General features: G+C 55.9%; 1 protein-coding gene across 3 annotated transcripts in view; it reads left to right on the top strand.

The window, feature by feature from the left end:
* The window catches only part of RAB11FIP5 (RAB11 family interacting protein 5), a 41,487-nt gene extending 14,250 nt beyond the window's left edge, over positions 1 to 27,237 (top strand). The window contains exons 2-6 of one of the 3 annotated variants that reach the window (XM_065662425.1): positions 1,571 to 2,010; positions 4,990 to 5,695; positions 15,060 to 17,543; positions 22,548 to 22,737; positions 23,658 to 27,237. In XM_065662425.1, the coding sequence (XP_065518497.1) occupies positions 1,571 to 2,010; positions 4,990 to 5,695; positions 15,060 to 17,543; positions 22,548 to 22,737; positions 23,658 to 23,867 (4,030 nt within the window). In that variant the 3' untranslated portion in view covers positions 23,868 to 27,237. The remainder of the gene's footprint in view (positions 1 to 1,570; positions 2,011 to 4,989; positions 5,696 to 15,059; positions 17,544 to 22,547; positions 22,738 to 23,657) is intronic. The other 2 variants (XM_065662434.1, XM_065662443.1) reach the window with 2 other exon arrangements.
* Positions 27,238 to 27,732: the final 495 nt, after the last annotated feature.

The following is a 27,732-nucleotide window of genomic DNA, read 5'->3' on the forward strand; positions in this document are numbered from 1 at the left end:
TTGGAAAAGACCTCCAGATCATCCAGTTCCAACCCCCTGCCATGGGCAGGGACACTTCACACTAAACCATCCCACCCAAGGCTTCATCCAACCTGGCCTTGAACACTGCCAGGGATGGAGCACTCACAACCTCCCTGGGCAACCCATTCCAGTGCCTCACCACCCTCACAGGAAAGAATTTCCTCCTTAGATCCAATCTAAACTTCCCCTCTTTAAGTTTTAACCCGTTACCCCTTGTCCTGTCACTACAGTCCCTGATGAAGAGTCCCTCCCCAGCATCCCTACAGGCCCCCTTCAGGTACTGGAAGCTGCTCTGAGGTCCCCACGCAGCCTTCTCTTCTCCAGGCTGAACAGCCCCAACTTCCTCAGCCTGTCTTCATACGGGAGGTGCTCCAGCCCCTGATCATCCTCGTGGCCTCCTCTGGACTTGTTCCAGCAGTTCCATGTCCTTTTTATGTTGAGGACACCAGAACTGCACACAATGCTCCAGGTGAGGTCTCACAAGAGCAGAGCAGAGGGGCAGGATCACCTCCTTCGCCCTGCTGATCACGCTGCCTCTCGTTGCTGTGTTTCACCCATGAAATGTGGCAGGGAGAAATGGGGGCTGTCCTGAACCTAAAGGGGAATGTTCCTACTTGGAGCAGAGGGATCAGAGCTGCAGGGAGAGGCGCTGTGCTGGAGACCTGTTCATCCTGCTGCAGCCGCCCTGGGAAGGGGTGCTTGGAACCAGGGCAGAAGGATGGAGCATCTCATGGGAAGAGAAGGGAGTGAAGGGTACTGGGCTGGTAACAGGTCTGTGGAAGAAATGGTTTCCTCATGGCCTGGGTCTTGTTCTTCCCTGTCTGAATGCGGTACCGTGGTGAAATGGAGAAGTAGAAGATTCATAAGCTCCCCATGACCCAGCTTCAGTGAGCACTTGAGGCCGGAGCCCTCCCGTGTGCTGGGTGCACCCCCAGCGCGTGAGCAGCAGCTCAGGGAGGGGATCCTGCCCCTCTGCTCTGCTCTGGGGAGACCCCCCCTGCAGCCCTGATCCAGCTCTGGGGCAGCAGCACAAGAGGGACGTGGAGCTGTTGGAGCGAGGCCAGAGGAGGCCATGGGGATGCTGCGAGGGCTGGAGCAGCTCTGCTCTGGAGCCAGGCTGAGAGAGCTGGGCTGGGGCAGCCTGGACAAGAGAAGGCTCCTGAAGGGGAGACCTGAGAGCAGCTCCAGTGCCTAAAGGGGCTGCAGGAAACCTGGAGAGGGGCTTGGGACAAGGGCCTGTAGGGACAGGGCAAGGGGAATGGCTTGAACCTGCCCGAGGGGAGACTGAGCTGAGCTCTTAGGCAGAAGCTCTTCCCTGGGAGGGTGCTGAGGCGCTGGCACAGGGTGCCCAGAGAAGCTGTGGCTGCCCCATCCCTGGCAGTGCTCAAGGCCAGGTTGGACACAGGGGCTTGGAGCAAGCTGCTCCAGTGGAAGGGGTCCCTGCCCGGGGCAGGGGTTGGAACTGAATGGGGTTTAAGGTCCCTTCTGAAACCAGTCTGGGATTCAATGATACTAAGGGCCTTCCCTTTTCTCTCCTCTCTGGCTCCAGGTGGCACAAGCTCCACTCCAAGGCTGGGAAGAAGGAGAAAGAACGTGGCGAGATCCTGGTGTGCATCCAGTTTACACGCAACAACATCACAGCCAGCATGTTCGACCTCTCCATGAAAGACAAGCCCCGGTCACCCTTTGGCAAGCTGAAGGACAAGGTGAAAGGCAAGAAGAAATACGACTTGGAGTCAGCCTCTGCCATCATCCCCAGCAGCATGGGCGGCCTGGACATGGAGGATGACTATGACATTGGGGGCAAGAAATCCAAAGTGAAGGGCTTCTTCCTGAAGAACAAGCTCCGCAAGTCATCCTTGACTCAATCCAACACCTCCCTGGGATCCGACAGCACCATCTCCTCTGCCAGCCTGGGGCTGGCCTCGAATGTTCCTGAGGTAACCAGATCCCCCAGCAGACACAGCAGTGTGTCCATGGAGCGCTCTGGTAAGAGGATAATGGGTTTAATTCCCTTTCCCCCTCTTTATTCACCCTTTTCTTTTCTTTGTGAGGGACTCTGGAGGCTTTCCTGCAGGTCTCTTAACTCATTGTTTACCTGCATCCTGCACAAACCCTCTGAGATCTGTTCATCTCCCTTCGGGTGCCAGAGTGGGCTCTTCATCAGAGGCTGTAGTGATAGGACAAGGGGTGATGGGTTCAAACTGAAACAGGGGAGAGTTGAGTTGGATCTTAGGCAGAAGCTCTTCCCTGTGAGGGTGCTGAGGCGCTGCCCCATCCCTGGCAGTGCTCAAGGCCAGGTTGGACACAGGGGCTTGGAGCAAGCTGCTCCAGTGGAAGGGGTCCCTGCCCGGGGCAGGGGTTGGAGCTGGAGGAGCTTTAAGGTCCCTTCCAACGCAAACCATTCCATGATTCTGTGGTCCTCTGCATGCTGGCAGCAGCGTGCCTGCCAGGACAGGGGATGGCATCTGAGATGTTGCTTTTCATACTCTGTGAACAGCCTGACTTGGGTTGATGCCACACTGTCCCTGCAGCTCACCACGAGCTTGTGGGCTATGAGGGTTCCTTAGGACCTTGTCCTGGGTTCAGCAGCAGCAGTCATTTTCCTCCTTCTTAGTGGCTGGTGCAACGCTGTGGTTTTGATTTTTGGCCTGGGAACAGCGCTGATAACGCCGATGTTTTCAGTTGCTGCTCAAATGTTTGCTCTGACCAAGGACTTTCTGAGCCTCTTGCTCTGCCAGGGCGGAGGGGAGGCCGGGAGGAAGCAGAGACAGGAACCTGACCCAAACTGACCAAAGAGGTATCCATACCACAGCACATCATGCCCAGGATGTAACGGGGAGTTACGTGGAAGGGCAGGGACTGCAGGGCTGGAGGAGGTATCGGTCGGTGCTCGGCTGGGGGGAGTGAGGCGAGTTGTCAGTTGGCTGGTGTTGAGGTGTTGTATTCTTTCCTCTTGTTATTTCCTTTATCTTTATTATCATTGGTGGCAGCAGCAGTGATTTGTGTTACACCTTAGTTACTGAACTGTGCTTATCTCAGCCCATGGGAGTTGCATTCTTTTCGATTCTCCTCTCCATCCCTCCGGGAGTAGGGAGAGAGCAAGAAGGGGGGGAGTGAGAGAGCGACTGCGTGATTTATGGCTGCCTTTTGTTTAAACCACGACAGACCTTTCCTTCCCTGTCTCCTAAAAGCAGGTCAGAGCAATAAGCCCCTGGGAGAGGCCACGGTGCTGCTGCTGCTTGTCTGCTGGGACACCTCGGGCCTGAGGCAGAGCAGAGGCAGTGACTGGCTCCTGGTGTTAAAGCTCTTGGCGCTCGGGCAGCGGCGATTTGCAAACAAAAAGGGTCCTTGTGGAGAATTAATTCGTGCTTGGAAGCACTGTGCAATGATCTGGTTTAATTGGCTGGAGACAGCAAATCCCCCCGTTGGAGCGAGACTCTGGTGCTGCTCCTCACTGTGCTGGTGAAGCCCCACATGTGGAGGCACCAGTCTGGCCTCATCATCCTCATAGAATCATAGAATCGTTAGGGTTGGAAAGGACCTCAAGATCATCCAGTTCCAACCCCCTGCCATGGGCAGGGACGCCTCACACTAAACCATCCCACACAAGGCTTCATCCAACCTGGCCTTGAACACTGCCAGGGATGGAGCACTCACAACCTCCCTGGGCAACCCATTCCAGTGCCTCACCACCCTCACAGGAAAGAATTTCCTCCTTAGATCCAATCTAAACTTCCCCTGTTTCAGTTTGAACCCGTTACCCCTTGTCCTGTCACTACAGTCCCTGATGAAGAGTCCCTCCCCAGCATCCCTATAGGCCCCCTTCAGGTACTGGAAGGCTGCTCTGAGGTCCCCACGCAGCTTCTCTTCTCCAGGCTGAACAGCCCCAACTTCCTCAGCCTGTCTTCATACGGGAGGTGCTCCAGCCCCTGATCATCCTCGTGGCCTCCTCTGGACTTGTTCCAGCAGTTCCATGTCCTTTTTATGTTGAGGACACCAGAACTGCACACAATGCTCCAGGTGAGGTCTCACAAGAGCAGAGCAGAGGGGCAGGATCACCTCCTTCGCCCTGCTGGTCACGCTCCTTTGGATGCAGCCCAGAACTCATGTTGTGGTCATGGGGAGTTTCCTGCTGGGAGGGGGAGTGGCTGCGTGGCACATGGAGCCCAGGCTCCCCTCTCACCAGGCTCTTCCCCGAAACCTGCAGATTGCTGCAGTAGCCACGGAATCAGGCAGGGGAGGGAGGAGCAGGCCCTGGGCAGTCCGGGCTTGTATCACGCAGGATACAGGAGCAGAGCTCAGGGCCTCCGCATCTTTCATTCAGTGCAAACTCTTAAATCACTTGGAAGCAAAACTCCCTCAGCCATGGACTCAGAATGGGTTAGGTTGGAAGGGACCTTAAAGCTCCTCCAGTCCCAACCCCTGCCACGGGCAGGGACCCCTTCCACTGGAGCAGCTTGCTCCAAGCCCCTGTGTCCAACCTGGCCTTGAGCACTGCCAGGGATGGGGCAGCCACAGCTTCTCTGGGCACCCTGTGCCAGCGCCTCAGCACCCTCCCAGGGAAGAGCTTCTGCCTAAGAGCTCAGCTCAGTCTCCCCTCGGGCAGGTTCAAGCCATTCCCCTTGGCCTGTCCCTTAAGTAGCCTCTGGGTACCCTCTTGCATGCATTATCCATCTCGGATCCTCTCAGACAAGGGATTTGCTGTCTTGCAGAGACTCCTGTCTGGATCCGGCAGTGGGAGGTGATGTCGGGGGGCGGGCATTGTGCAGCCTGTGCAGCTGCATGCCTGTGACCTGGGCTTTGCATTTCTAGTAGGTTAATTACGCAGTGGGAGCCTGGCAGGGAGAAAGCTGGTGTCATCTCCCCGGTCTGCAGTGTTGGCAAGGGGAAGATAAGGATGTTTGTGCTACCCAGGCCTGTTACTCAGGTGGCCTCACCTCTGTCTTGTGTTTGATTCCCCCGCAGTGAAAGACTTGTTGCCATCTCCAAAGCTGACCCACAAGAGAGCATTCAGTGACGATGTCTCCCAGGTGAGCCCAGTCCTGGAGCCCAAAGCAGTCCAAAGCCTGAAGCCAAAGACCGATCCCGTGTCCCGCTCTTCCCTCTGCATCAACGGGAGCCACGTTTACAGCGACGAGCCTGCACCAAAGAGCCCCGTGTGTGTCCCGCAGAGCTCCAGCATTCCCAAGCGGCAGGAGGAGGGCTTTGGCTTTGCTCCCCTCCATCCCGAGCCCCAGGAGGTGCCTTGGGGGGTCAGCAGCTTGGAGAGGACACAGCAGAGAGACGAGCCCAGGTTCATCCCATCTCCTCCCAGCTTGGCCCTGCAGGAGGAGCTCAGGGTCTCCACAAAAGCTGTCACCCTCAGTAACCACCTGGGCAGAGCCAGGATGGAGGAGAGCAGTCGCTTGGAGAACAAACCAACCCAGGCTGCAGCCCCCATGGTCTTCTCCACGGACACAGCGAAGGACAAGCAAGCTGAGGACACCAAGAAGGAAGACAAGAAAGCAAAGGGTGGCCTCTTCCACCACGGGGGCAATAAGAACGACACCGGGAGCAAGGGGCAAGGGGAGAAAGTGGGATCTTCCCATGGCTCATCCGTCCACACAGGAGGAGATGAGAGGAGTAAGAGCAGCAGCTGGTTTGGTTCAAAGGAGTCTCCTCAGAAACCCAGGTCAGTGAAATGGGGGTGGCGATGCCTGGGTCATGAACTGGGTGTCCCAGTCTCTTGTCTTCAACACTGAGCTGGTAAATGCGCGCCAGCATCAGCAGGGGACTGCTCCCCATTGCTCAGACAGGTGATGGTGGGGGAAATGCTTCTTGGTCTTAAATGTCTCAAGGGGAGGGTGATTTTCCGGGATCCTTCCCTGGCTTCTGCCACAGACCAACTCCATTGGCCTTTCTGGGCTGTGTTTCCCAGTTGGGAATGGAAGGGATCCCCTTCATGGTGAGGGAATTGTTTCCCTGTGCAGAGGCTCAGTGTGGTCATTCCAAGTGTTTCTGTGGCCTCAAAGTAAAGGATCATTGTCCTTTAGCTAGAAGAGCTTCCCTGACACACAATACAGGATGTGGGACACAGTGACATGGAATGACATTTAGCAGCCTCCCAGCCCTCTGTTTCTGGTCCAGTTTGGGGGTGCAGTACATTGGTACCTTAAAATGAAGTAACTAATCCCATCCCTGCTCTTTCCTCTTCCCATCCCAGCCCAACCTTCCCTTCTCCCTGGTGGGAATCTCGGATTGTTCCTGCTTTCTGTGGTGATTCATCTCTTCCCAAATCCTCAGCACTGGGTTCATGGCACACAAACCGTGGTGGTGGTGGTGGTGGTGCTGATGTTTCTGTATGGCCTTTGTCACGTTGATGGGTCACCAGTGTCCATCCCCATAGCTCCTGGGGGAGATTGAGAGCCCAGTGTGGTGTTGTCAGTGAGAGGGAGGACAGGGGTTAAAGCAGCCAGAGAAAAGAACCAACAGTTCTGAGCGGGTTGAATCTCCAGCGTTGATTTATTATGGGATTTTCCTAATCTGGGCTGACTTGAACCTCATTTATGAAGCAGAAGGGGTTTAATTCAGTCTGAGCCTCCTTTCATGAGGAGGGCACTCATGGTTTAGCCAACCCAACCACATGCCCACAGGTTCAACTGCTTTGCAAGTGCTGCTCAGACCTGAGGGAGGGTGAGCACATGGCTCACTGGGGCTTCAGAGCAGGGCAGCACCTAAAGCGTTGTCATCTCACCCCACAAGATGATGTGCTCGTAGGGGCTTTAAAGCCAAAGGGTGACAGGGACTTGCTGCCATCCCCTTCCCAAGGACAGATGTGTCCTTGTGCTGTGTGGCACATGTGGTACCTTGAGAGGAGGGTGAGCTGATGGTGAGAGGATGGGAGAGGAGCCTCAGGGGCTGGTGAGGTTCAGTCCTGCACTGCCTGGGCAATAGGGACACTGAGGCAGGCAGGAGCTGCTCCTCATCACAAACACCTCATCCCATAGGGCCTGGAGCGCTTTCCCCTGAGGCCATGGGGAAGGGAAGGACAAGGCAGGATGTGGGCTCTGTCCCTGAGCTGCTCGGCAGCAGAGCGGTGAACATGATGAGATCCTGGGAATGCTGAGGCTCCATGCCCACCTATGGGTCTTTCATTTCCAGGGGGTTATTGGGTGTCACATCCCAGTGCGAGGCTTGTTTCTGGATGTGACTAAAGCGATGTGGCTGAGCTGAGCTCTTAGGCAGAAGCTCTTCCCTGGGAGGGTGCTGAGGCGCTGGCACAGGGTGCCCAGAGAAGCTGTGGCTGCCCCATCCCTGGCAGTGCTCAAGGCCAGGTTGGACACAGGGGCTTGGAGCAAGCTGCTCCAGTGGAAGGGGTCCCTGCCCGGGGCAGGGGTTGGAGCTGGAGGAGCTTTAAGGTCCCTTCCAACCCAAACCACTCTGTGGCTCTGTGAATGCTGTGATTGAGGAAGGACAGAATGGAACCACTCGAGATTGTTCTTTGATTCCTTTTTAGTTCATTTGCTGATAATAAAGCTGCTGTTCCAGTCCTACAATAGAAGATCCTGTATGAAAAACCCATCAAAGCCCTTCTGTGCTCAGGCAGTGACTGCACAAGCTGCCTGAGCCGGACACTGCAGCACTGTGAGCCTGCAGTGGGGTGGGATGGGAGATACCCCCTGCATCTCCCTATGGAGCCTTTTCCATGATAACTGGGTGAGGAACCTCCAGGTTCCCTCCTGCTTTGCAGCTCTGGGTTTGAGGCAGATGTGCTCCATGTGCTCCATCCCCATGTGTGAGTTGTCCTATCCCAACGGATGTCACTGTCCTTAAGGCAGGGATGTAAATGGGCTCCAGTAGCATCCAACCCAGCAGATAATCACAGAGGTGCCCTCAAAGACTGCTGGTTTCTAACAGCCATTCCCTTCCATGATAGCTGCTGGAGCCATTCCCAGTGTTATTCCTTTCCCAGAGGGTTGTCACTCTGTTCTCTCTTAACCTACTTCAGTGCTCGCAGTTGAAGTCAAGCTAAGCTGAAGCTAAGCTTAGCTCAGAGTTGGGTTGCTCAGGACCCTGCCTGCAGATGCCTGTTTCCTAAAGGAGGAACTTGGATGAGCTGTGAGACAGCAGCTCCTCCAGCTGGGGTTTTCTCTCCCAAAAATAGGAATTGCTTTGAAGCAGCGCAGGGAACAAATTCACAGAGGCCCCTTTTGGAGCGTTTCTAAACAGCTGAATGGGCTTTAATTGCAGTTTGCAGATTGAAAATGGGAAGTAATGAGCTTAAACTGCAGCCTGGACAAGAGAAGGCTCCTGAAGGGGAGACCTGAGAGCAGCTCCAGTGCCTAAAGGGGCTGCAGGGAACCTGGAGAGGGGCTTGGGACAAGGGCCTGTAGGGCCAGGCCAAGGGGAATGGCTTGAACCTGCCCGAGGGGAGACTGAGCTGAGCTCTTAGGCAGAAGCTCTTCCCTGGGAGGGTGCTGAGGCGCTGGCACAGGGTGCCCAGAGAAGCTGTGGCTGCCCCATCCCTGGCAGTGCTCAAGGCCAGGTTGGACACAGGGGCTTGGAGCAAGCTGCTCCAGTGGAAGGGGTCCCTGCCCGTGGCAGGGGTTGGAGCTGGAGGAGCTTTAAGGTCCCTTCCAACCCAAACCACTCTGTGGTTAAAAGAAAGCCAATGATGCTTGGGGGTGTCCAGCTGAAGCCACAAGGGGAATCTCAAGAGCTTTACTTCAAGGTGGGCTGGTTCATTACCCTTACTGAGCTCATGAGCAGTAATAACCCAGGATCTTGATGTTTGCCCCCTGTATGGCCCAGGCTGGGTGGTGGGAGATGGTGACTGAGTCTCATTTGATGCAGAAATGGCCTTTCCATCATCACGGAGAGACGCACTTCTCTGGTCTGACTTCCCTGGCTCTTCATTTCTCTGACCATTAATGCCAACCCTGTTGCTCATTCTAATTCTGCACAACTCTTGTGTGGTTTTAGTCTCCTTCCTTACACGGAATGACCTTGTGGAGCACGCCGCTGATGCAAGGCAAAGCTGTTGACGAGCTTTTGAGGTCTTGCTGGTGTCAGGTTGAATGTGTGGTCTGGTACCGTCAAATGCAGGCTCAATTGTGCGTGGTCTCTCGAGCATGCATTGGGCACCCAGCAGTGGGTGTTCCGTGGATGTCCACCCGCATCTGGAGCAGCTGTTCAGTACCTTCTAGAGCTGGAGATGGATCATAGCCTGGATGAGGAGAGGCTGAGAGAGCCGGGACTGTTGAGCCTGGAGAGAAGGCGGCTCAGGGAGCCCTTGTCACCATGGTCCAGGGTATAAAGGGTGGCTACAAAGAACACGGAGGCTCCCTTTGTACAAGGAATCCCATAGGAAACACGAGGGGTGATGGGCACAAGTTACTGCTGGGGAGATTCCAACTGGACACAAGAGGGAAATGTTTCCCAATGAGAACCATTGGAATAATCTCCCTGGGGAAGTGGTGACTCCCCAGCATTGGACACTGTTAAGACTGGGCTGCACAGGGTGCTGGGCCATCCAGTCTGGGTCGTGCTGTGCCTGGGAAGGTTGGAGCAGATGATCCCTGAGGTCCCTTCCACTGGGATTCCAGGATTCCATGATGAACCTTTGCTTTGTAGCGAGAACAGCTTCTGCATGAAGCAGTTTTAAGCCTTTAATTTACCTGCAGAAGGGATTTTCCCCTCTTGCTCTCCTCGTTCTGGAACCTTCAGTCCTGCAGCTCCTCCCAGCTGAGCCAGCAGCGTTCCCTCTGCTCCTTGCCCACCGGATAGGTCAAGTTTCACCTGGAGCCAAAGCGATGGAGGCAACCTCAAAAGCAGACACCATTGCGTGGCCAGAAAGCTCAACCTGTCATTAGTTAAAAGCTCTGTAATTAGAAGGCTGCTTTACAAAGCTCAGCTTGAAATGAGCCTCCAGCTAAGCCAAGTCTTGCACCGCTTGCAAAACCGGACCCTGTCTAACAGCAGGAAGGTTCTGGGTTAACTTCTGCTTTCCAAAGAGCTTTGCTCTTCTCTTAGGGGCAGGTTTTTGCTGAGCCATCAGCAGCAGTTATTTACAGCTGGTTACTCACTGACTGCACAAGGAAGGAGGTCCCAAAGGCTGTGCTTTGCTAAAGCCACCAGGCTTTGATACTGGCTGGAATGGAAGCGGTAGGAAGATGGTGTTTGCTCTATGGAGCCCTGAATAAAAGGCCCTTTGGGGTTTGTTGTTCTTAAGGTTGTATGGTCCAGGGCTGTATGTGAGGAAGGAGCTCAGCAGGTTCAGCTGAGGCTAAAACAATTGGTTTCACTGTTTCCAGGGTTTCCTCCAGTGTTATCAGAGCTCCACAGGGCCTGCTCCCTGCAGGGTGAATCGGGATGATAAAGGGAGGCTGCATCTCAGGCTTGGCAATAGGAGAAATTGTGCTTTCTCCTGTACAAATAACAGCACTGGTGCTGTTTGCAGGTTAAAAACCTTCTCTTGACAGGCTGAGAGAGCTGGGCTGGGGCAGCTGGAGGAGAGAAGGCTCCTGAAGGGGAGACCTGAGAGCAGCTCCAGTGCCTAAAGGGGCTGCAGGGAACCTGGAGAGGGGCTTGGGACAAGGGCCTGTAGGGCCAGGCCAAGGGGAATGGCTTGAACCTGCCCGAGGGGAGACTGAGCTGAGCTCTTAGGCAGAAGCTCTTCCCTGTGAGGGTGCTGAGGCGCTGGCACAGGGTGCCCAGAGAAGCTGTGGCTGCCCCATCCCTGGCAGTGCTCAAGGCCAGGTTGGACACAGGGGCTTGGAGCAAGCTGCTCCAGTGGAAGGGGTCCCTGCCCGTGGCAGGGGTTGGAGGAACTGGAGGAGCTTTAAGGTCCCTTCCAACCCAAAGCAGGCTGGGATTGTGTGGAAAGCAGGTTCTGGGGTTTGCACCTACCTGGGCTCCCACTTCCCAGATCTCATCTCTGCTATTTATGTATTTATCCCTGTGCTTCTGGGGGCACATCTGTAGAGCAGGACTGGTCCATTGTAATTGTGTTGATGGGCAGGTGAGCACCAAGGGGAAAGCAAAGCAGTTCCTGCACAGAGACTTGAAGCCACTCCTTTCACCTCCAGAATTCCTATTTAAAAGCAGCATTTGCTTTTATCCTCTGCCTCCTTCCCACCCGGGCCAAAAATGTCCTGGGCTGCCATAGCCTATCCCAGCCCTTTCCACACCAATCCCATGGGAGGAAATGCCTGATCCCTGCCAGGCTTTGAAGCTGCTCCTGGGGCCTCCAGCGCCCTGATCCTGCTGGTTTTCCACCTCAGCCCTTGCTCTGTGCTGGTCCACAGGGAAATGGTGCCAAAAGCAGCTTGTGAGTGGCATGGTTCATTGTGGGCTGTCCCTGCCTGTGGCAGGGGGTTGGAACTGGATGATCTCAAGGTGTTTTCCAACCCACGCCAGGCTGGAATTCTATGCTCCAGCCCTCCTAGGAGGGATTTTCCACTTGAGCTTCAGTGCAGCTCTTAACCTCAGCTTATTCTAGTTGGACTTGAGCCTTGCCCTCCCCAAACCTTGACGTTTGAGCACATTCCCTTTATCTCCGTGGTGCAGCTTAACCCATCCTGTTGCAGATGGGCTGTGATGGCTGGGGACCATGCCCTGTGCCTGCAGGGTGTTTGCTTCCAGCCTGGAATCCAGGCTGCAATCCATAGGGGAAAACCCCTGCATTGAACAAGCTGTTTCCAATAGACTTTTCCATCGGAGGTTTGCTCAGCAATATTTCTTCTCTGTTTTCAATGGTGAGAGGCTAAACCACGCCTGTGAAGTGCTGCCAAACCCAGAAATGAGGGCAGAAAGGTACCAGCTATTTATTTTGGCTGGCGGAGCTGCGTGCCGGGCTATGGGAAGAGGAGGAGAAGGAGGAGGAGGAGGAGGGTGAGTCAGCGTTTGAATGCAGCAAAGATCATCTCCCATCAGGCTGCTGCAGGCGGAGGTTTCCCTCTAGAGGAATTCACTGTCCTCAGCTCCTGGTTTTCCTCAGCATCCTTCAGCAGAGAGGGGAAACTCAACATAATGGAGCTGTTGGAGCAAGTCCAGAGGAGGCCACGAGGATGCTCAGGGGCTGGAGCACCTCCCGTATGGAGACAGGCTGAGAACACTGGGGCTGTTCAGCCTGGAGAAGAGAAACTGCGTGGAGACCTCAGAGCAGCTTCCAGTGTCTGAAGGGGGCTACAAGGATGCTGGAGAGGGGCTCTTCATCAGGGACTGGAGCGAGAGGACAAGGGGTGATGGGTTCAAACTGGAACAGGGGAAGTTCAGGTTGGAGATAAAGAAGTTCTTCCCTGTGAGGGTGCTGAGGCGCTGGCACAGGGTGCCCAGCGAAGCTGTGGCTGCCCCACCCCTGGCAGTGCTCAAGGCCAGGTTGGACACAGGGGCTTGGAGCAAGCTGCTCCAGTGGAAGGGGTCCCTGCCCATCACAGCATGCATGGACAGGTTGGCTCCAAGCAGAGCTGGTCCTTCGAGGCTGGTTTGTGCCTAAAGATCCATCACCCTCTCCATCACCTGCTTCCATTGCTTGTCCAGGAGATGTTCTGTGCTCACTGGGAGCTCAAAACCCCCAGGAAGAGCTGGGCAGCTCTGAGTTACCTTCTGTGGAGGTACGTGCCCGGAGAGGACATGGAGCCACAGCAGAGCGTGGATGGACTCTGTGAGGACTGGGGTGGACACTTGGCCATGGCCGTCACTGCTGTGTAGTTCTGCCCAGTAGTATCTGGTGTGGTGTCTGATGGGTGCTGGAGTTGAGCTTCAGGCACTTTCTGTGTTCGTTACCTACCTTAAAAGTGGGATGGAGAGACTCTGGTGGCATTGATTGCACAGGTAGGCACTTTTGCAAGGTAGCGGCTTGGAAGGTGATGTGTGAGGGGGGCTGTGAAGCTGCCAGGAGCAGGGAGGAGGGGGTCCTGCCACCTTGCTGCAATGGGCATGGGCTCCTCCCCATCTGTGCGTCACTCATGGTCCAGGGCATGGGCAGCACGTAACCTGCCTGCTGTGAGATGTTGAGGTGCTGGAGCGGGGCCAGAGAAGGGCACGGAGCTGGTGCAGGGCCTGGAGCCCAAGTGTGATGGGGAACGGCTGAGGGACCTGGGGGGTTCAGGTGGAGAAGAGAAGGCTCAGGGGGGACCTGATGGCTCCCTACAAGTGCCTGCCAGGAGGATGGAGCCAGGAGGGGCTGGGCTCTGCTCCCAAGGAACAAGGGATGGGACAAGAGGAACCGGCCTCAAGCTGCCCCAGGGCAGGTTTAGATGGAGCTGAGGAACAATTCCTGCCCCAGAGGGTGCTCAGGCATTGGAACAGGCTGCCCAGGGCAGGGCTGCAGGCACCGGCCCTGCAAGTGCTCACACAGCGTGGAGACGGGGCCTCAGTGCCATGGGGCAGGGGTGGCCTTGGCAGTGCTGGGAACAGTTGGACTGGACGAACTTAAAGGGCTTTTCCAAGCTGGCTGATTCTGTGATTCCATGATTCCATGGTTCTGTGCTGCACCTTCACACATCCTCAGCTTCTGCCTCAAGATGGCATTTTTGAGCTTTCAAATGTGTTTGAGGCTTTTGTGCATCCTTATAACACATGAACACGGTTTTCCAGGCAACTTTCCTATGTGACAGGGCATTGACCATGATCTTCCAGCAGCTCTGGTGAGGCCGGGAATGCCATGGTGTATCCCTAGGGCCGTTCCTTCCTTCATTCCTCATTAATCTTTGCCGTGCGCAGTGCTGGCTGGTGAATGTCCATGTTTCTCCCAATCCAAGGTTGGGGGCTCTCTGAAGCTCACCTGCGGTGGCTGATGCAGGAGGTGATCCCATTGCCTCAGCTTTGGGGCAGCTTGGTCCTGGTGCTGGGTGTTCCCATCCTGGCATTGGGATTGCTCTTGGCAGGGGTGAGGGAAGGGGATGGGGACTCAAGAGGAGGGAATTTGGTATCAGAGCACTGGCTGGGACACGGGGTGTCCACACCATGATGTGAAAACCACCAAGATGATGATCCCGAACCTGGTGAGTCCGCCGTGGGGGTGATGCACATTGCCAGAGGAGATCCCAAAGGAAGATCAGTGAATCCCAAAGCAAGGTCACTGTAGTCCCTCTTGGAAAGGCAGCAGGGAACTGGCTGCCTGACATGGGGTGAGGCATAGGAGGATGTGCAGTGTGAATCTGACGTGTGCTGGATCCCTTCCTCCTCCTTGGGGTCCTCCATGGGGTTTCAGGCCAGGAGGGATGGGATGAAGGGGATGTGGGGACGCTGGGCAGAGTCAGGAGTGGATCCAGGGCCGCATCTTGGCCGTGTGCTCCCTCTGCCTTGGTTGCCCTCCCCTCCCTCCTGTGCCAGCAGACGTCTGCTGTCACCCTGATGTGCTGGCAGACAGGTAATGGAGCGCTGGGATAAGCTGGGAAAGACTCACTCCTGGGTGCTCTTCCCGGCTCAATAATCCCGATCCAAGAGCCCAGCCCGGCTCCTTGTGCACAACCTGCCCTTGGTCCACAGCAAAACCCCTGAGCCCAGTCCTTGGGCTGCAGGAGGTGGGAAAAACCTCTTGGCTCCTGAGTCTTGGGGCTTGCTAAGGTAGGAAGGGGAAGTGTGGAGGACGTCTAGAAGAAGGGCTGCCCTCTCCTGTGTGTCGTGCATGCCCTTTCCATGCCTTGACTCCATAATCATTGCTCTGCCTAACCGGAGAGACGAGAACGTATTTGATCATTGCATTGCTTTGGAGTGTGTGTGGTGTGTGCTTACAGCTCTGTCACAGCATTAACCAGGAGGACTCTTTTGTCTTCCCTCCACAGCCTGGAAGTGTCTCCTCAGGTAGAAACCAGCTCAGACGCTCCTTCTCCTTTTCCTCCCTGCTCCCCTGCCCAGTTTCCTCCTGCTGCCGTAGCCCATCTCGCTAGCATGCCAAGCACTAACCTCTCTCCCGCTCTTGGAGACGGTCAATCCGGATGCTTGTCCCCTACCAACCCATTCCTCAACTCCCTGCAGAGCAATCCCTTCTTTGAGGACCTCCTCGCTGACCAGGTACTAAATTCTCCTTCACCTACTCACTTTCTCTCTAGTTTCCTGGCTGGGCCACGTGCTGCTCCAGAGGTCGCTGGGAGCTTTTATTCCTCTGAGGATTCCAGTCCCTCTGCCTCCCTAAGACATAAAGACCCAGAGAGGGAGTCTCCAGCCCCAAGCATTGGTGTCCCTGTTCCAGAAACAACTCCCCCATCACAAGGAGCCCTTCCTCCTCCGGACAAGAAACCCGCCGTCCCTCCTCCCCTCTCGGAGTGGGACGAGACCTTCGATGCCTTTGCGACCAGCAGGCTCAAACCGGAGCTGAAGAAGGAGAACTTCTTTGCCTCGGTGGCAGCAGAGGGCATGGCTTTCATCGATGATCCTGGTGCAGCCAGCCCCACAGAGAGATCAGTGGAGCCACCTCAGGAGAAGGGGACAAAGGTGTTTGAAGAGCCTGATGCGCAGATCAGCACTGAAATACCCGCGACTCTACGGGCTTGGACCAACTTCTCGGGGTTAGATGTGGGGGCAAACCTGGTGAGCACAACCCAGGAAGCCACCGTGATAGAGGACGTGCTGAGCCCCGTGTCTGTGGGCTCGATGGGGAGGAGGAGGAAAAGCAGCACTCCTACGGTTTGGATGACCACGTTTGCATCGGGAAACCCAGGGGAGAAAGAGGCTTCAACACCCCTGAGTGCTCCCAACAGCGTTAGGGAGGAAGGGGACAGCAATGAGGAGGACCCCTCTAGTGCAGGGACCAACGGCTGGATGACCATAGCCACCGAAACCACCCCTGCCCCATCGGAGAGCACCCAGAGCATGGCAGGGCAGGAGCACGTGGGTCGGGAGAGCACCTTCAGCTCGCGTCCAGCCTTCCTCAGCGAGGGCACCTTCGAGGCCAAGAGCAGCTCCCGTGCCGCCGCTTGCGTGCTGCCCAGAAGCACCCTCAGCCCCGAGCTGCCCTCCGAGCCCCTGCCAGGCAGCAACGTGGCGGCCGTGCCCCCACGGGTGCTCCCAGATGTGGCCCCACGACGGTTCCCTGTGGTCCCCGAGCCCGGGATGGAGCCTCAGGGTGCTGGGGGCGAGGAGGATGTGTTTGACATCCGGACATCGGTGTACCGGCTCCAGGCCAGCATGAGGCTGGAGGCCAGCGACAGCCGGGTGAGGCTCAGCTCTGACGTGCGGGAGAGGCAGGTTGTCCTCTCTCCGTGGACAGGTAGCCAAGAGAAGGAGATGGTGGCCAGCTCCACCGCGCCACCACCCAAACCCCCGAGGTGGTTCGCAGCCATGGGAGGTGGAGGGGATGGCGAGGAGGAAGATGCTTGCAACCCACAGCGAGGGGGTGAGGAGCAACGGGAAGAGGTGGAGGGCCCAAAGGCAGAGGTGGAGCTGCCGAGGAGCTGTCAGAGCAGCGAGCCCTCTGGCCCGGCACCTCCCAGTGCACCCACAATGGGAGTGGATGTAGCTGGGAGCGAGATCCCAGGCTCCAAAGATGTGGAATCTGCCCCTGTGGACTCAGCAGCTCATTTGGAGGCGAGAGCTCACAAGCTGGCAAAAGGGGACACCTCTTTGAGGGAAGAGCCATCAGAGATGAATGAGACACATGCAGCTGAGCACTTCGAGACCCACCCGTCCAAGTTCTCCCTGGATGGATTAGGCCAGTCAGGTTTATCCCCTCTGATGGGGACCGAGTGGGAGATGGCTTCCAACCAGGAGCCATTCCCTGAGGACCTCAGTACATCAAGACTAAACCCACCTTCCAAGCTAGACCTGGCCCAGCAGGAAACCTTCTGGACAGCTCTGGAAGAGCAGGAAGGAGCCGGTCAGCCCGTGGGTCTCAGCTCAGCACCACGACCCCAAAGGTTAGCGCATGGGGAGAGCCCACCGCAGCCAGAGCTGGCACAGGGTGATGGTGAGGGGCAGCAGGAGCTGGTGGCCGGCCCCGTGGGGCAAGCAGGAGGCCAGGGTGAGCCGTGTGAGCCCATGGCAGTGGCTGTTCCTCCCTGGGAGGCAGAGCAGGGCAGCCCCACAACCAGCGAGCCCGGGATAGACTTCAAGAAGGCTGATTTCTGGAAGGCAGCAGGGGCAGAGGAGAGGCACAAAGAGGATGCTTCAACCCCCAGAAACCCCTTTGCTCCAGCACTCAGCCCCAACACCCCAACCAACCCCTTTGTGGAGAAGCCACCAGAGCCCGTCCCTGTTCAACCTGTGCTGCCCGAAAGGTTTGCTCAGGGAGGCTCCAGCTTCTCCAGCCTCCACGAGGAAGCTCTTGGGCAAGGCTTCCCCACTAACCTCCCCGGGGACGTGCTAGGCAAACCCTTCCTGCATGACCACCAGCCCTTGGCCTTCTCCACCCCTTTCCTCGTGGCTGCAACTAACCCAGAGCAGTTTGACTTCCCTTGCCCCTGCCCTGCCGCCACCAGCCGCGCAGCCGCCCAGCCCTGCCCTATGCCACAGCCCGGGGACACACAAGCTTCAGCGCTCCTGGTTTTGCCCAGGGAGACACAGCCAGCTGAGAAGCCCTTTTTCCAGCAGATCTCCAGGTGAGCATTCCGGGGAAGGCGAAGGGATGTTGTGTTTGGTAGAGGTGAACCCTGTCTCCCATCTGCTCTTAGCAACGGGGTTGGTAAGTGGATCCCTCAGCAGCCGACTCCAAGGAGGATGCTCCATGTGTTGCTGCAGGGACTCTTCCCTCACCTTCCCGTGGTCCCAGAAGAGTCCAGGCTTGAGCAGCTTGAAGCTTTGGCTTTCTGGGATCATGAGGAATGGCCACGGATGTCCTGTGTTTGCCCTGACGTAGGGTAAATGGGTTGATGCATCCAAGACCTGCCCCAGCTGAAAACGCAGCAGAATTGCATCCGCATTGCACTCGATGCTAAGTTTGGCTCCATCATCTGCCCTGTGCTTGCAATAGGTGCCTTTTCCATGTCTGCCAGGAGAGCTTCCAGCCGTTAATGCTCTCATGAGTTCCTTCATGGCATGTGCACAGCTCCTGCCCCTTCCCTTCTCATTCAGCTTTGGTTTCTTTCCTTTTTGAATGGCCATCAGGGACTAAAAACCTTCTTCCTTCCATAGCCAAAAGCGGTGTCACCAGGGCGGTGGCAGATGCTGATCTCCCCTTCCTCCTGCAGAGATGCCCATTGGTTATGAAGCCAAGGGATTTAGCCTTAAGGATAATGGGAATGGGAAGGGGGTATTGTGGTGGTGCATCAAGGAAGGAAGGGGCTGTTCCTCCTCCCAGGTCAGCTTTGGGCTGTAGAAATGCCATGAGGAAGATGCTGAGTTGGGGGCGAGGACTCTTGCAGTGTCCTTCAGTTCATCAAGCTCCCTTGGTGCACCTTCCCCTGGTCTGCCTGGGCAGAAGACGGTCATGGGCTCTGCACAGAGCATCAGGGATCAAGCTCTTGTGGTTTCCATGGGGACCTACATGGGTCTTCTGGCAGGGGTGTATTTGGTCGGCCTCACTTCTGCTGCAGAGGCAAATGGAGCTTGATGGGGGTACTGAGATGATAAAATCCCACCTGGCCCAAGAGTAGTGCTGGTCATGGGCCTGGGGAGGGAGGCAGGAGATGGGCACAGCAGAACGTAGCTGAGCTCCAGCCCTTCTGCATGGGGATCCCTCCTTGGCTTGAGTGCGGATTTGATGTCCTCAGGAGCAAAGAGCAGCACGAGCTGGGGCTGGGAGCTGGTTTGGGTTTTTGTCCCTTCATGGAGGCCAGATCCTTAAATCATTCCGAATTGGATTATTCATCCTCCAACAGATAACCTGGGTCACAATTTGCGGGTACAAATGGAAAGAGAAGTGTCCTGCCATCCCAAAGGGCAGATTTAGGCAATGAGTGTAGTCCCAGGACACCCCATGTGGATGGTACATGAGGATACATGCTCACAGTCATCCTTGGGATTGACTGCATCCATCCAAGTCCTGACTGGCTCATGGGGGGAAAGTGGGTTTGGACCTAAGAGCCGGTCATTGTGTCAGTGCTGGCCTCTGTCCTGGTGCCTGTCTGAGAAGGCCTCGAACATCTCTGCTCTGGTTGCTCTGCCTGTAAACCATGGATGGATGGTTTGGATTCTTGCTGCTGGGACTGAAGAACCTTTGAAGGAGGCACCTTTGAGGAGTTACTGCAGTCCCTGTGGAAGGCTCCAAGGTTCTGCACTACTTTATACGGTTGGGGAGAGGTGACTGATTGTCATAGGGGAGAGAGGAAAGCTGGAAGGGCCCTTTTCCAGGTTTGCCTTTCCTTGAGGAATCTCCTTAGTAAGATGCTCTGGCAATGCAGACAAAGAAAAGATACGGTAGAAATAAGGTGGAAGGAAAAAGGAAAGACTTAGAATGAACATTAAGGCTCAGCTGGGACTAAAGTGTCTTTCTCTTCCATGAGATAGAGAGGGAGCTGGTACCTGGATTGGTATGGATAGCTGGTGTGGATTATTGGGAATCTGGTGTGCTGGGGGTACATGCCCTCCTTTGGAGGGATGGAAACTCCTGCAGGGTCCCATTTCCTCTTCCCAAGCGGCCAGAGGGCTCTGAGCTGATCATCTCATCCAAGATGGCAAGTCAAGTGGTAGACTTGTGTATCTGACCGACACCAGCAGCTCCTGCCTGGTTTGGAGGGGACACAGCCTGGTCACAGGGAGCTGGGAGGCTGGAGCAGCCTCTGGTGTGCTGGATTTGAAGATGGAGCCGGGGAAATGAGCATCCGGAAGAGCACGTGGTGGGATTGTGTTTGCAGGTCCTGCGGTGAGCGAGGGCTCCCACCACGGAAGTGTTGCTGCTGGGTTGATGTGGGTGCTCAGAGCATCAGTTGCAGCACTCGGGTGTGTGGAGGATCCGCTTTCTGCTCTTTGGGGAAGGGAGGGATGGCACCTTCACCACTGGGAAGGTGTCTCTGGTACATGTGGGACCTGAAGGACAGCCCGTGGCAGTGCACTGGGGACTCCACTGCCTTGGAGCAGTTGGGCAGCTCCTTAAGTGATGGGGAACTCTGGTGTGTGACTGAGGCTCCATCACATGGCACTTGTAAGAGAATGTCAGAGGTGTGAGATCCGCACGTGCTGCTCTGGGCCTCCCTCTGCCCTGGAGCCAGGCTGAGAGAGCTGGGCTGGGGCAGCCTGGACAAGAGAAGGCTCCTGAAGGGGAGACCTGAGAGCAGCTCCAGTGCCTAAAGGGGCTGCAGGAAACCTGGAGAGGGGCTTGGGACAAGGGCCTGTAGGGCCAGGCCAAGGGGAATGGCTTGAACCTGCCCGAGGGGAGACTGAGCTGAGCTCTTAGGCAGAAGCTCTTCCCTGGGAGGGTGCTGAGGCGCTGGCACAGGGTGCCCAGAGAAGCTGTGGCTGCCCCATCCCTGGCAGTGCTCAAGGCCAGGTTGGACACAGGGGCTTGGAGCAAGCTGCTCCAGTGGAAGGGGTCCCTCCCTGCCCGTGGCAGGGGTTGGGACTGGGTGAGCTTTAAGCTCCCTTCCGACACAAACCTGGCTGGGATTCTATCATGACGTTTGGAGCTGCTTGTGTTCATATGTGGCTGGGATGAGTCCTGCCCCCACTGGTCTCCTTCCTGAACCGTGTGTTTTGAGGAACAGGAATGTTCCCACAGTGGTTTGGGGGATCCCTCTCCATCCTTCCCTGCTGCTTGGGAACCCTGGCTCTGTCCATGTGCTTGGACAGCTCTGACAAGGAGTGACAAGGATGATCCTTTGGCTTGTTGGAGCTGGCAGTGGCTACCACTGCTGTCCTCATAGCAAATGGATGACAGGAGGCATCATCATGGTTGAAGAGGACTTCAGACTTGCCCTGTCAGCACATGGAGACTGCTTGATACATCCTGATCCCATCACCATTGGCATGGCACGAAGGCAGCAGCCTTGAGGACTTGGGCCACCCATCTTATGCCTCATGTGATGAATGAGGCTGGAACAAAGGAGTCATCTCAGCCCTGGAACGGGGTTGAAAGCTTTCAGAGCACATTGAGCACAAGCTGGACTTGAGAGGTGTCAGTCCCAGCCCAGCAACAGCTCACACTGTCACAGTGGGTGTCAGTCCTCCTCCTACAGCCCATCCTACCAACACCCTGAAATCCCCATTGTAAAGACATGCTGTGTTTGCCCGCCTTGCTGAGGTTCCCCTTCTCTTGCAGCACTGTTTGGTTGCCCAACACTGGGATTATCCCTGTGCTGCTGCATCTGCTGGGGGCAGAGGCTTTGCAGAGCTCCTGGTGGATTTTACAATGGAGCTGGTGCAGGGCCTGGAGCCCAAGTGTGATGGGGAACGGCTGAGGGACCTGGGGTGTTCAGATGGAGAAGAGAAGGCTCGGGGGGACCTGATGGCTCCCTACAAGTGCCTGCCAGGAGGATGGAGCCAGGAGGGGCTGGGCTCTGCTCCCAAGGAACAAGGGATGGGACAAGAGGAACCGGCCTCAAGCTGCCCCAGGGCAGGTTTAGATGGAGCTGAGGAACAATTCCTGCCCCAGAGGGTGCTCAGGCATTGGAACAGGCTGCCCAGGGCAGGGCTGCAGGCACCGGCCCTGCGAGGGTTCACACCCCATGGAGACGAGGCCTCAGTGCCATGGGTCAGTGGTGGCCTTGGCAGTGATGGGTTAATGGTTGGACTGGATGAGCTGAAAGGGCTTTTCCAATGTGGTTGATCCCATGATCCTATTCTGTGATTCATCCTGAGGTCTGTGTATTCCTTGCGGGACAGTAGCATCAGGTCACTTCTCTTTCCATCACACTGCCAAGCAAAAGGACTTTGATTAAGTCCAGGAACAATCTTTTGGGTGAAGAACGAGGCCAAAATACCTGAAGCTGTAATTCCTTCTCAAGTGGCAGAGAAGGTGCCCTCAGACACAGCCTCCTCACTCTCCCTTTCGGCTGGTGGAAGGGGACACATTCAGTGGTGTCTTCAGGAGGTGGAGTCCAGCTCTTGGGCTGAGGCAGTTCAGGAGCATCCCTGAAGCATGAGTGGTGACCCCAGACTCTAACCTGGGGGCTCCTGGGCCCCAAACCCCCTCTCTGGGCAGTGGATGTAGCAGCCTCTGATGACATTGGACCTGGGTTGGGCTTCCCCTATGGTGCCAGTACCTGGTAGGAGTTTTGACCCCCAGGACTCAGTGTGGCCTGAGCAGCAGAGGTGTGGGCATGGGGATCTGTTCCCTATCTCAGCCAAACACACATGTCCTGGGGCTCCTTATCTCACCTCTGCGTGGAAATGGTGCTGGAGAGCACTCTGGGCTGCCTGCTCTGCAGGACATGGGCTCTCCTCAGAGCAGCTGAGCTGTGTGGAGCTCACTAAATGTCATAAGTGGGTCCCATCCCCATAAAAACTGTGGCTGCCCCATCCCTGGCAGTGCTCAAGGCCAGGTTGGATGCAGGAGCTTGGAGCAAGCTGCTCCAGTGGAAGGGGTCCCTGGCCGTGGCAGGGGTTGGAGCTGGATGGGCTTTAAGGTCCCTTCCAAACCACATCATTCTGTGAAGAACCCCAGGGAGAGCTCAGTGCTGCTCCCCATCTTGGGGGGGGGTTTAACTGTCCAACCTCCTTGTTCTCTTTAGTCCTCACCCAGTGAAACCCATCAGCGCTGCGGTGCAGGAGGTCTCCAGTGAGAAGAAGCAGCAGCACAGGTCCAGCCTGACGACTGCTCTGAGCAATGGGCTGGAGAAGCTGAAGACGGTCACCACGAGCAGTGTCCAGCCTGTGGCCCCGTCCTCTCACCCGGAGAAGGCAGACTCCAAGAAGTTAAAGGTAGGAACATCCCTCTGAGGTGAGAGCTGCGTGCCCACTGGTGTGAGAGGAGGTGGAACTGGGTCCTGCCACAGTGGGAGCAGAGCCATGTGTGTTAACCTTGACATCCTCAATCCTGGTTGCTTTCCTCCATGACGTGGTCTCTGGTCCTTCTCACCCTCTTGATCTCCCATTGCTTGCTTTGGGTTGGGGTTTTTGTTGTACAGGGTGTGAGCCAAGGCCAGCTTATCCACAGAGATGAGAGGATGGGATGGGATCAGTGCTTGATGAAAGGCCTGAAGGCGGAGGGGAAACTTCTTCCTGGAGTCTTGCTCATCCCTCTTTCCTGCTGTATCTATCCCATACACTGGCATGTTGAGGCAAGGGAGACACCCGTGTGAGATGTCTGAGGGCACAGTGTCAGGGGGTGCCTTCTCCTTTCTTCTCCTCCTCCTTCTCCACTGCTGCTCTGTTTGCCTCCCCAGCCTGACCTGTAAAATGCTGCACCTGAGTGGAAGGACAAGTACAACCTCTGTGCCCAGAAAGCCCTTTCTGGTTCCACAGGTAGTTCATGTTATGGGTTAGGAGCATCTCACCTTATCTGGGATGAGGGCTGTCTGGGTCCTGCTCCCCTGTGCTGCTCCAGCCTGTCTGGAAACCTGGATCCCCTGGAGCTCTCATCCTCTGGGAGCTCCTGAAGGGGTTTTTCAGCTCCTAATTGTCTTTTCCTGCTGCTGGAGGACTGAGGAGTGGAAGCCCCAGAAAGGGGATAGCTGATGGCAGGTCTCGCACTAAGGGAATGGGCTCTGTTGTGCTCCCCCCTTTAGCTTTTAACTGTTGGGGGACAGGGTTTTCATTTGACTTAAGGTCCCTTCCCACCCAAACCATTCTCTGAGATGATTCTATGACTCATTGAATGTTCCTCTTGGCTTCTGCCACAGGATCCCACCGTTCTGGACCAGTCAGCCAAGTATTATCACTTGACCCACGATGAACTCATCGAGCTCCTGCTGCAGAAGGAGAAGGAGCTGAGCAAGAAGGAGGAGCACATCCATGAACTGGAGAACTACATTGATCAGCTGCTGGTCCGCATCATGGAACAGTCTCCAACGCTCCTCCAGATCCCACTGGGAGAAAACAAGACCAAGTAACCTCTCCCCGGAGACCAGCACTCCTCCAATAAACACGCTGCAAACATCCCTGCACTCCCCCTCCTCTTCCAAGAGGGCTCCAGTGGCTTCTGTTTGCCAAAGGTTATCTGCTCCTTCCCAGCCCAAGCTTATCCCAGCTCTGGCTCCAGGGAGCTATAGGGTGATGGGCTGTCACCCACCCTATGGGGAGGAGCAGAGCCCTCCCCATGAGGCTGATGCCTCCTTAGGTTCCTGTTGTTGTGACCGAGCAGCATCTTCTCAGGCTCTCATCTGCCAATGCTTTAAGTGGTCCATGGGCATTTGAGGGCTGGAAACCAACCACCTTGCCCATGTCTTCCTCCTGCTGCTGCTGCTGTTCTGCCCACTATCTTCCATAGAAGATATCTTCCATATCTCTTCTCTGGAGTATGCTGGCTGATGGATGGTGTTCAACTGGTTGAACATCAGGATGCTTAAGCTCAGTTAGGCTTTACCAGCACGTAGGCAACGAGGGGAAGGAGCTACTGTTGGACACCTCTTTCCCTTCCTCTTGTACCCCAAATGAAGGGTCTCCATCTGAAGAGCTGGCTCCAGTGTGCCAACGGTATGGGAGGTGCTGCTGGAGTTGGAGGCCATAAAGGACCCAAGCCAATGTCACTGCCCAGCCATGAGTGGTGTTGGTTCCTTTGCTGTGTGATGCTGCCTCAGTTCCTCAGCTCAAAACTCTCCTGTGCCCACAGGAATCGCCTTCCACCACCTGCCCCACCACTGACTTGGTGTTGTCTTTCTCAGTGCAGCAGGAAACACCATTAGGACTGAAGCTCGTGTGTGGAGATGGGTGTCTGAGCACCCACCGCCTCTGCGCATGACACCCTGGGAGGTCAGGCGTGCATTCAGCCCTCACTGTCAGAGCTGGCAGGTCAGTCCTCACCCACCACAGAGCTCCTTCAAGTCAGCATTGGCACCAAACGCCTCGAGTTGTACCACATCCACGCTCTGGTGTCAGGTCTCTGGTGGCCTGGGCTCATCCAAAGGACTTAAATGCTTCTTGCTGCTGACTTTGGAGTGGCCATAAGGACATTGGCCTGAGGCTGGTGAGTGATGCTCCTGGCTGGACTGGAGGACAGGGCAGCTTTGGCTTGGAGGTGCTGGGGAAGGGTCAGGAGAGGATGTTGCTCCTCTTGTTCTGCCAGGTCTTTGGCTGGAGAAGGTGCCCATGCAGGCAGAGGGTCAGTGGTGTGGGTCTGGAGCTGCTTGGACACGTGAGGCACCTTCTCCCTCCTGTACCTCTCCCAGACTTACGAGATTCCTTCAAATCCTTCATATTCCTTCCTCCTTAATTCCTTCAGTTATACCACGACATGGGGAAACTGTGCCTTTTGCAGTAGGACAGTAGCAGGCTCTGAGATCCCATTTTCATCCCAACACATCCCATCTCGGGCAGCTTTCCCTCTGCTGCCAGCTCATCTGGGTGAGGTGATGAGTGTAAGTGCAGGCAGCAGAGCCTTCCCACCCCTGTGTGTGGGTCACTTTGGCAGGAGTTCTGCAGGGGCAGCAGATAGGAAGAGATGACACTGGGGGAAGAGCAGGCCAAGCATTCCAAGACAAACTACAGCTGGATAGTGTTAGGTCATGCTCAAAGTCTGAGGTGGGAGAAACAGGCTGTTGGGATGAGAGCTAGCAGGAGAAAGGAGGTTTGGTGTCACTGTCCTGGTCATACCTAGCTTTTAGCCCATCATACAAGGAGGAGGATGTGTTAGCTGGGAAGATACTGGCCATGAGCCTCATTCCTACCTGATTCCTACCTGGTTCCTACTGGCTTTTGGCCCTAGGAGAAAGCAATCTGGGCTTTTGCACTTCTCCCCCCATGTCTTTATGCTTCTTCTGTCCTTGTGCAGGGACTTTGCTTCTGGTTTAAGACATGAGGGTCCAAGGGAAGGTGTTCCTCCCAATGTAGGAAGCACCAGAAACCTCTCTCTGCCTGTATCATCAAGGGGACCCATGGCCTGAGAACTCAAAACCCTTTCTGGGGGTTCCTGTTATGAAGAAGCTCCCCCTTTGACCTGAAGGTGAGCAGGGAGGAGCTGTGGATAGGTAGAATCCAGCCCAGCAGCAGGAGAGCAGCATGGAATGGGCAGAAGGGTTGGGAGAAATGGCAGGGATGCTAAGTGGAGAAGGTTTATGTCAGTTGGGAATGAGGAAGGGGAAACCAGAGCTGGATTCTCACACTGGCTCCCTGCTCCCCCCACCCCAACATCTGCTTCCCAGGACTTCTGCATTGTAGGTGCTCCCCACACACAAGTGCCAATGTTGATAAGGAGCTCACTGCACCTTTTCCCCTCCTCTTCAGCACGTTCCCCTTCTGCCTTAGCTCGGCCTTTTCTCTCCTCCAAAGCTTGAATGTTTTGCACTTGAATATATAAAGTTCCTCTCAGCAGGGCTGTATTGGGCCCTCTCAGCAATATCTGACACCTCCCTCCGAGCAGCACGCTGCCCAGACGTCCCCAAACTGCCTTCTGCTGCCATCGAGGGGAGGCTAAAGCACCCTCACGATGGCTTGGCGACAGCAGAGCATCTCCAGAGGCCACGGTGGGGCTCTGCACGGGGACCTTGGCGCTTGTGCTTAGGAGAAGGTGTCTTGAAGCTGTTCTGTCTTTGTTCTCTGTTTCTCCATTCTGCTGTCCTGCAAACAGGTTTCTTCCCCCCAGCACACAGTTTACTCTCTGCATACGTCAGTGGCTCCACACAACAGCGCTGAAGCCAGAGTCTGTGTAATCCCTTTGTTAAAACCTCTAAGTTGTCAGAGGGAAATGGTTTGAGGACCTGGATGTTTCCTTGTAGAGGGGGAAGGTGAGGAAAAGGAGCAGGGAAACGTTCCCGCGTGGCTCATGTCCCAGATCTCCACGTGTTCTTTGCAAACCCATGGAGGGAACACTCCGGCTCTGCTGCTCACTGAACCCAGGCAGGGTTTTGGTGGCCCAGCAGCAGCCTCTCCCTGGGTCCATTTCAAGCACAACCATACCATCGCTCTGTGGGTTTGCCTCTGGTCTTTCTCTTTCCATGCTCAAGCTGTTCCACGAGGCCTTGGGCAGGGAGCTCTTGCTCACAGCTCTGCTTTCGCTGCCAGCACATAACTGGGTGTTTTCTGCTTTTAAAACACTCTGGCCAAGTGATTTCTTTATGCCTTGACTGGCCCTTCCAGCCTGGAATCGGGGGCCAGAAGAACCGCGAAGGAATATCCTTCAGCCGGAACAAACCAGAAGGGATGCGGGTGCTGAAGTGACGCGTGGACTCGGCCTTAGGCTGTGTCCGGGAAGAAACCTCCGTGTGTTCTGTGTTGTAAACGTGGGGTGGGAAAACACCCCGAAATGGGAGGGAGAAGCATCAGGGGGGGGGGGGGGGGTTTGGAGTCGTTGGTTTCCCTGTACTTGATGGCGGCAGGAAGCGGGTTCCGAGTGGTTCATGTTTTAATAGTTGCAACTGATGTTTCTAAAGAGCTTGTTCTTCTGTTTGAAGCACTTTAAAGAAAAAATAAAAGTTGTTCAAGCTGTTCCTACAAACTTGTGAGTTCTTGACAACAGCGGCTGTGCTGACGGCGCGTGGACAGGGAGTACATGGCAATGAGGAGGAAGCTCTTCCCTGGGAGGGTGCTGAGGCGCTGGCACAGGGTGCCCAGAGAAGCTGTGGCTGCCCCATCCCTGGCAGTGCTCAAGGCCAGGTTGGACACAGGGGCTTGGAGCAAGCTGCTCCAGTGGAAGGGGTCCCTGCCCGTGGCAGGGGCTGGAGGAACTGGAGGAGCTTTAAGGTCCCTTCCAACCCAAACCATCCCATGATTCATCCTCCTGCACATTGCAGTGGGTCTCCCTCCTGTTCCCATCCAGCCTGC

The sequence above is a fragment of the Lathamus discolor genome, chromosome 1 (genome assembly GCF_037157495.1).
Source record: "Lathamus discolor isolate bLatDis1 chromosome 1, bLatDis1.hap1, whole genome shotgun sequence".
Taxonomy (NCBI): domain Eukaryota; kingdom Metazoa; phylum Chordata; class Aves; order Psittaciformes; family Psittacidae; genus Lathamus; species Lathamus discolor.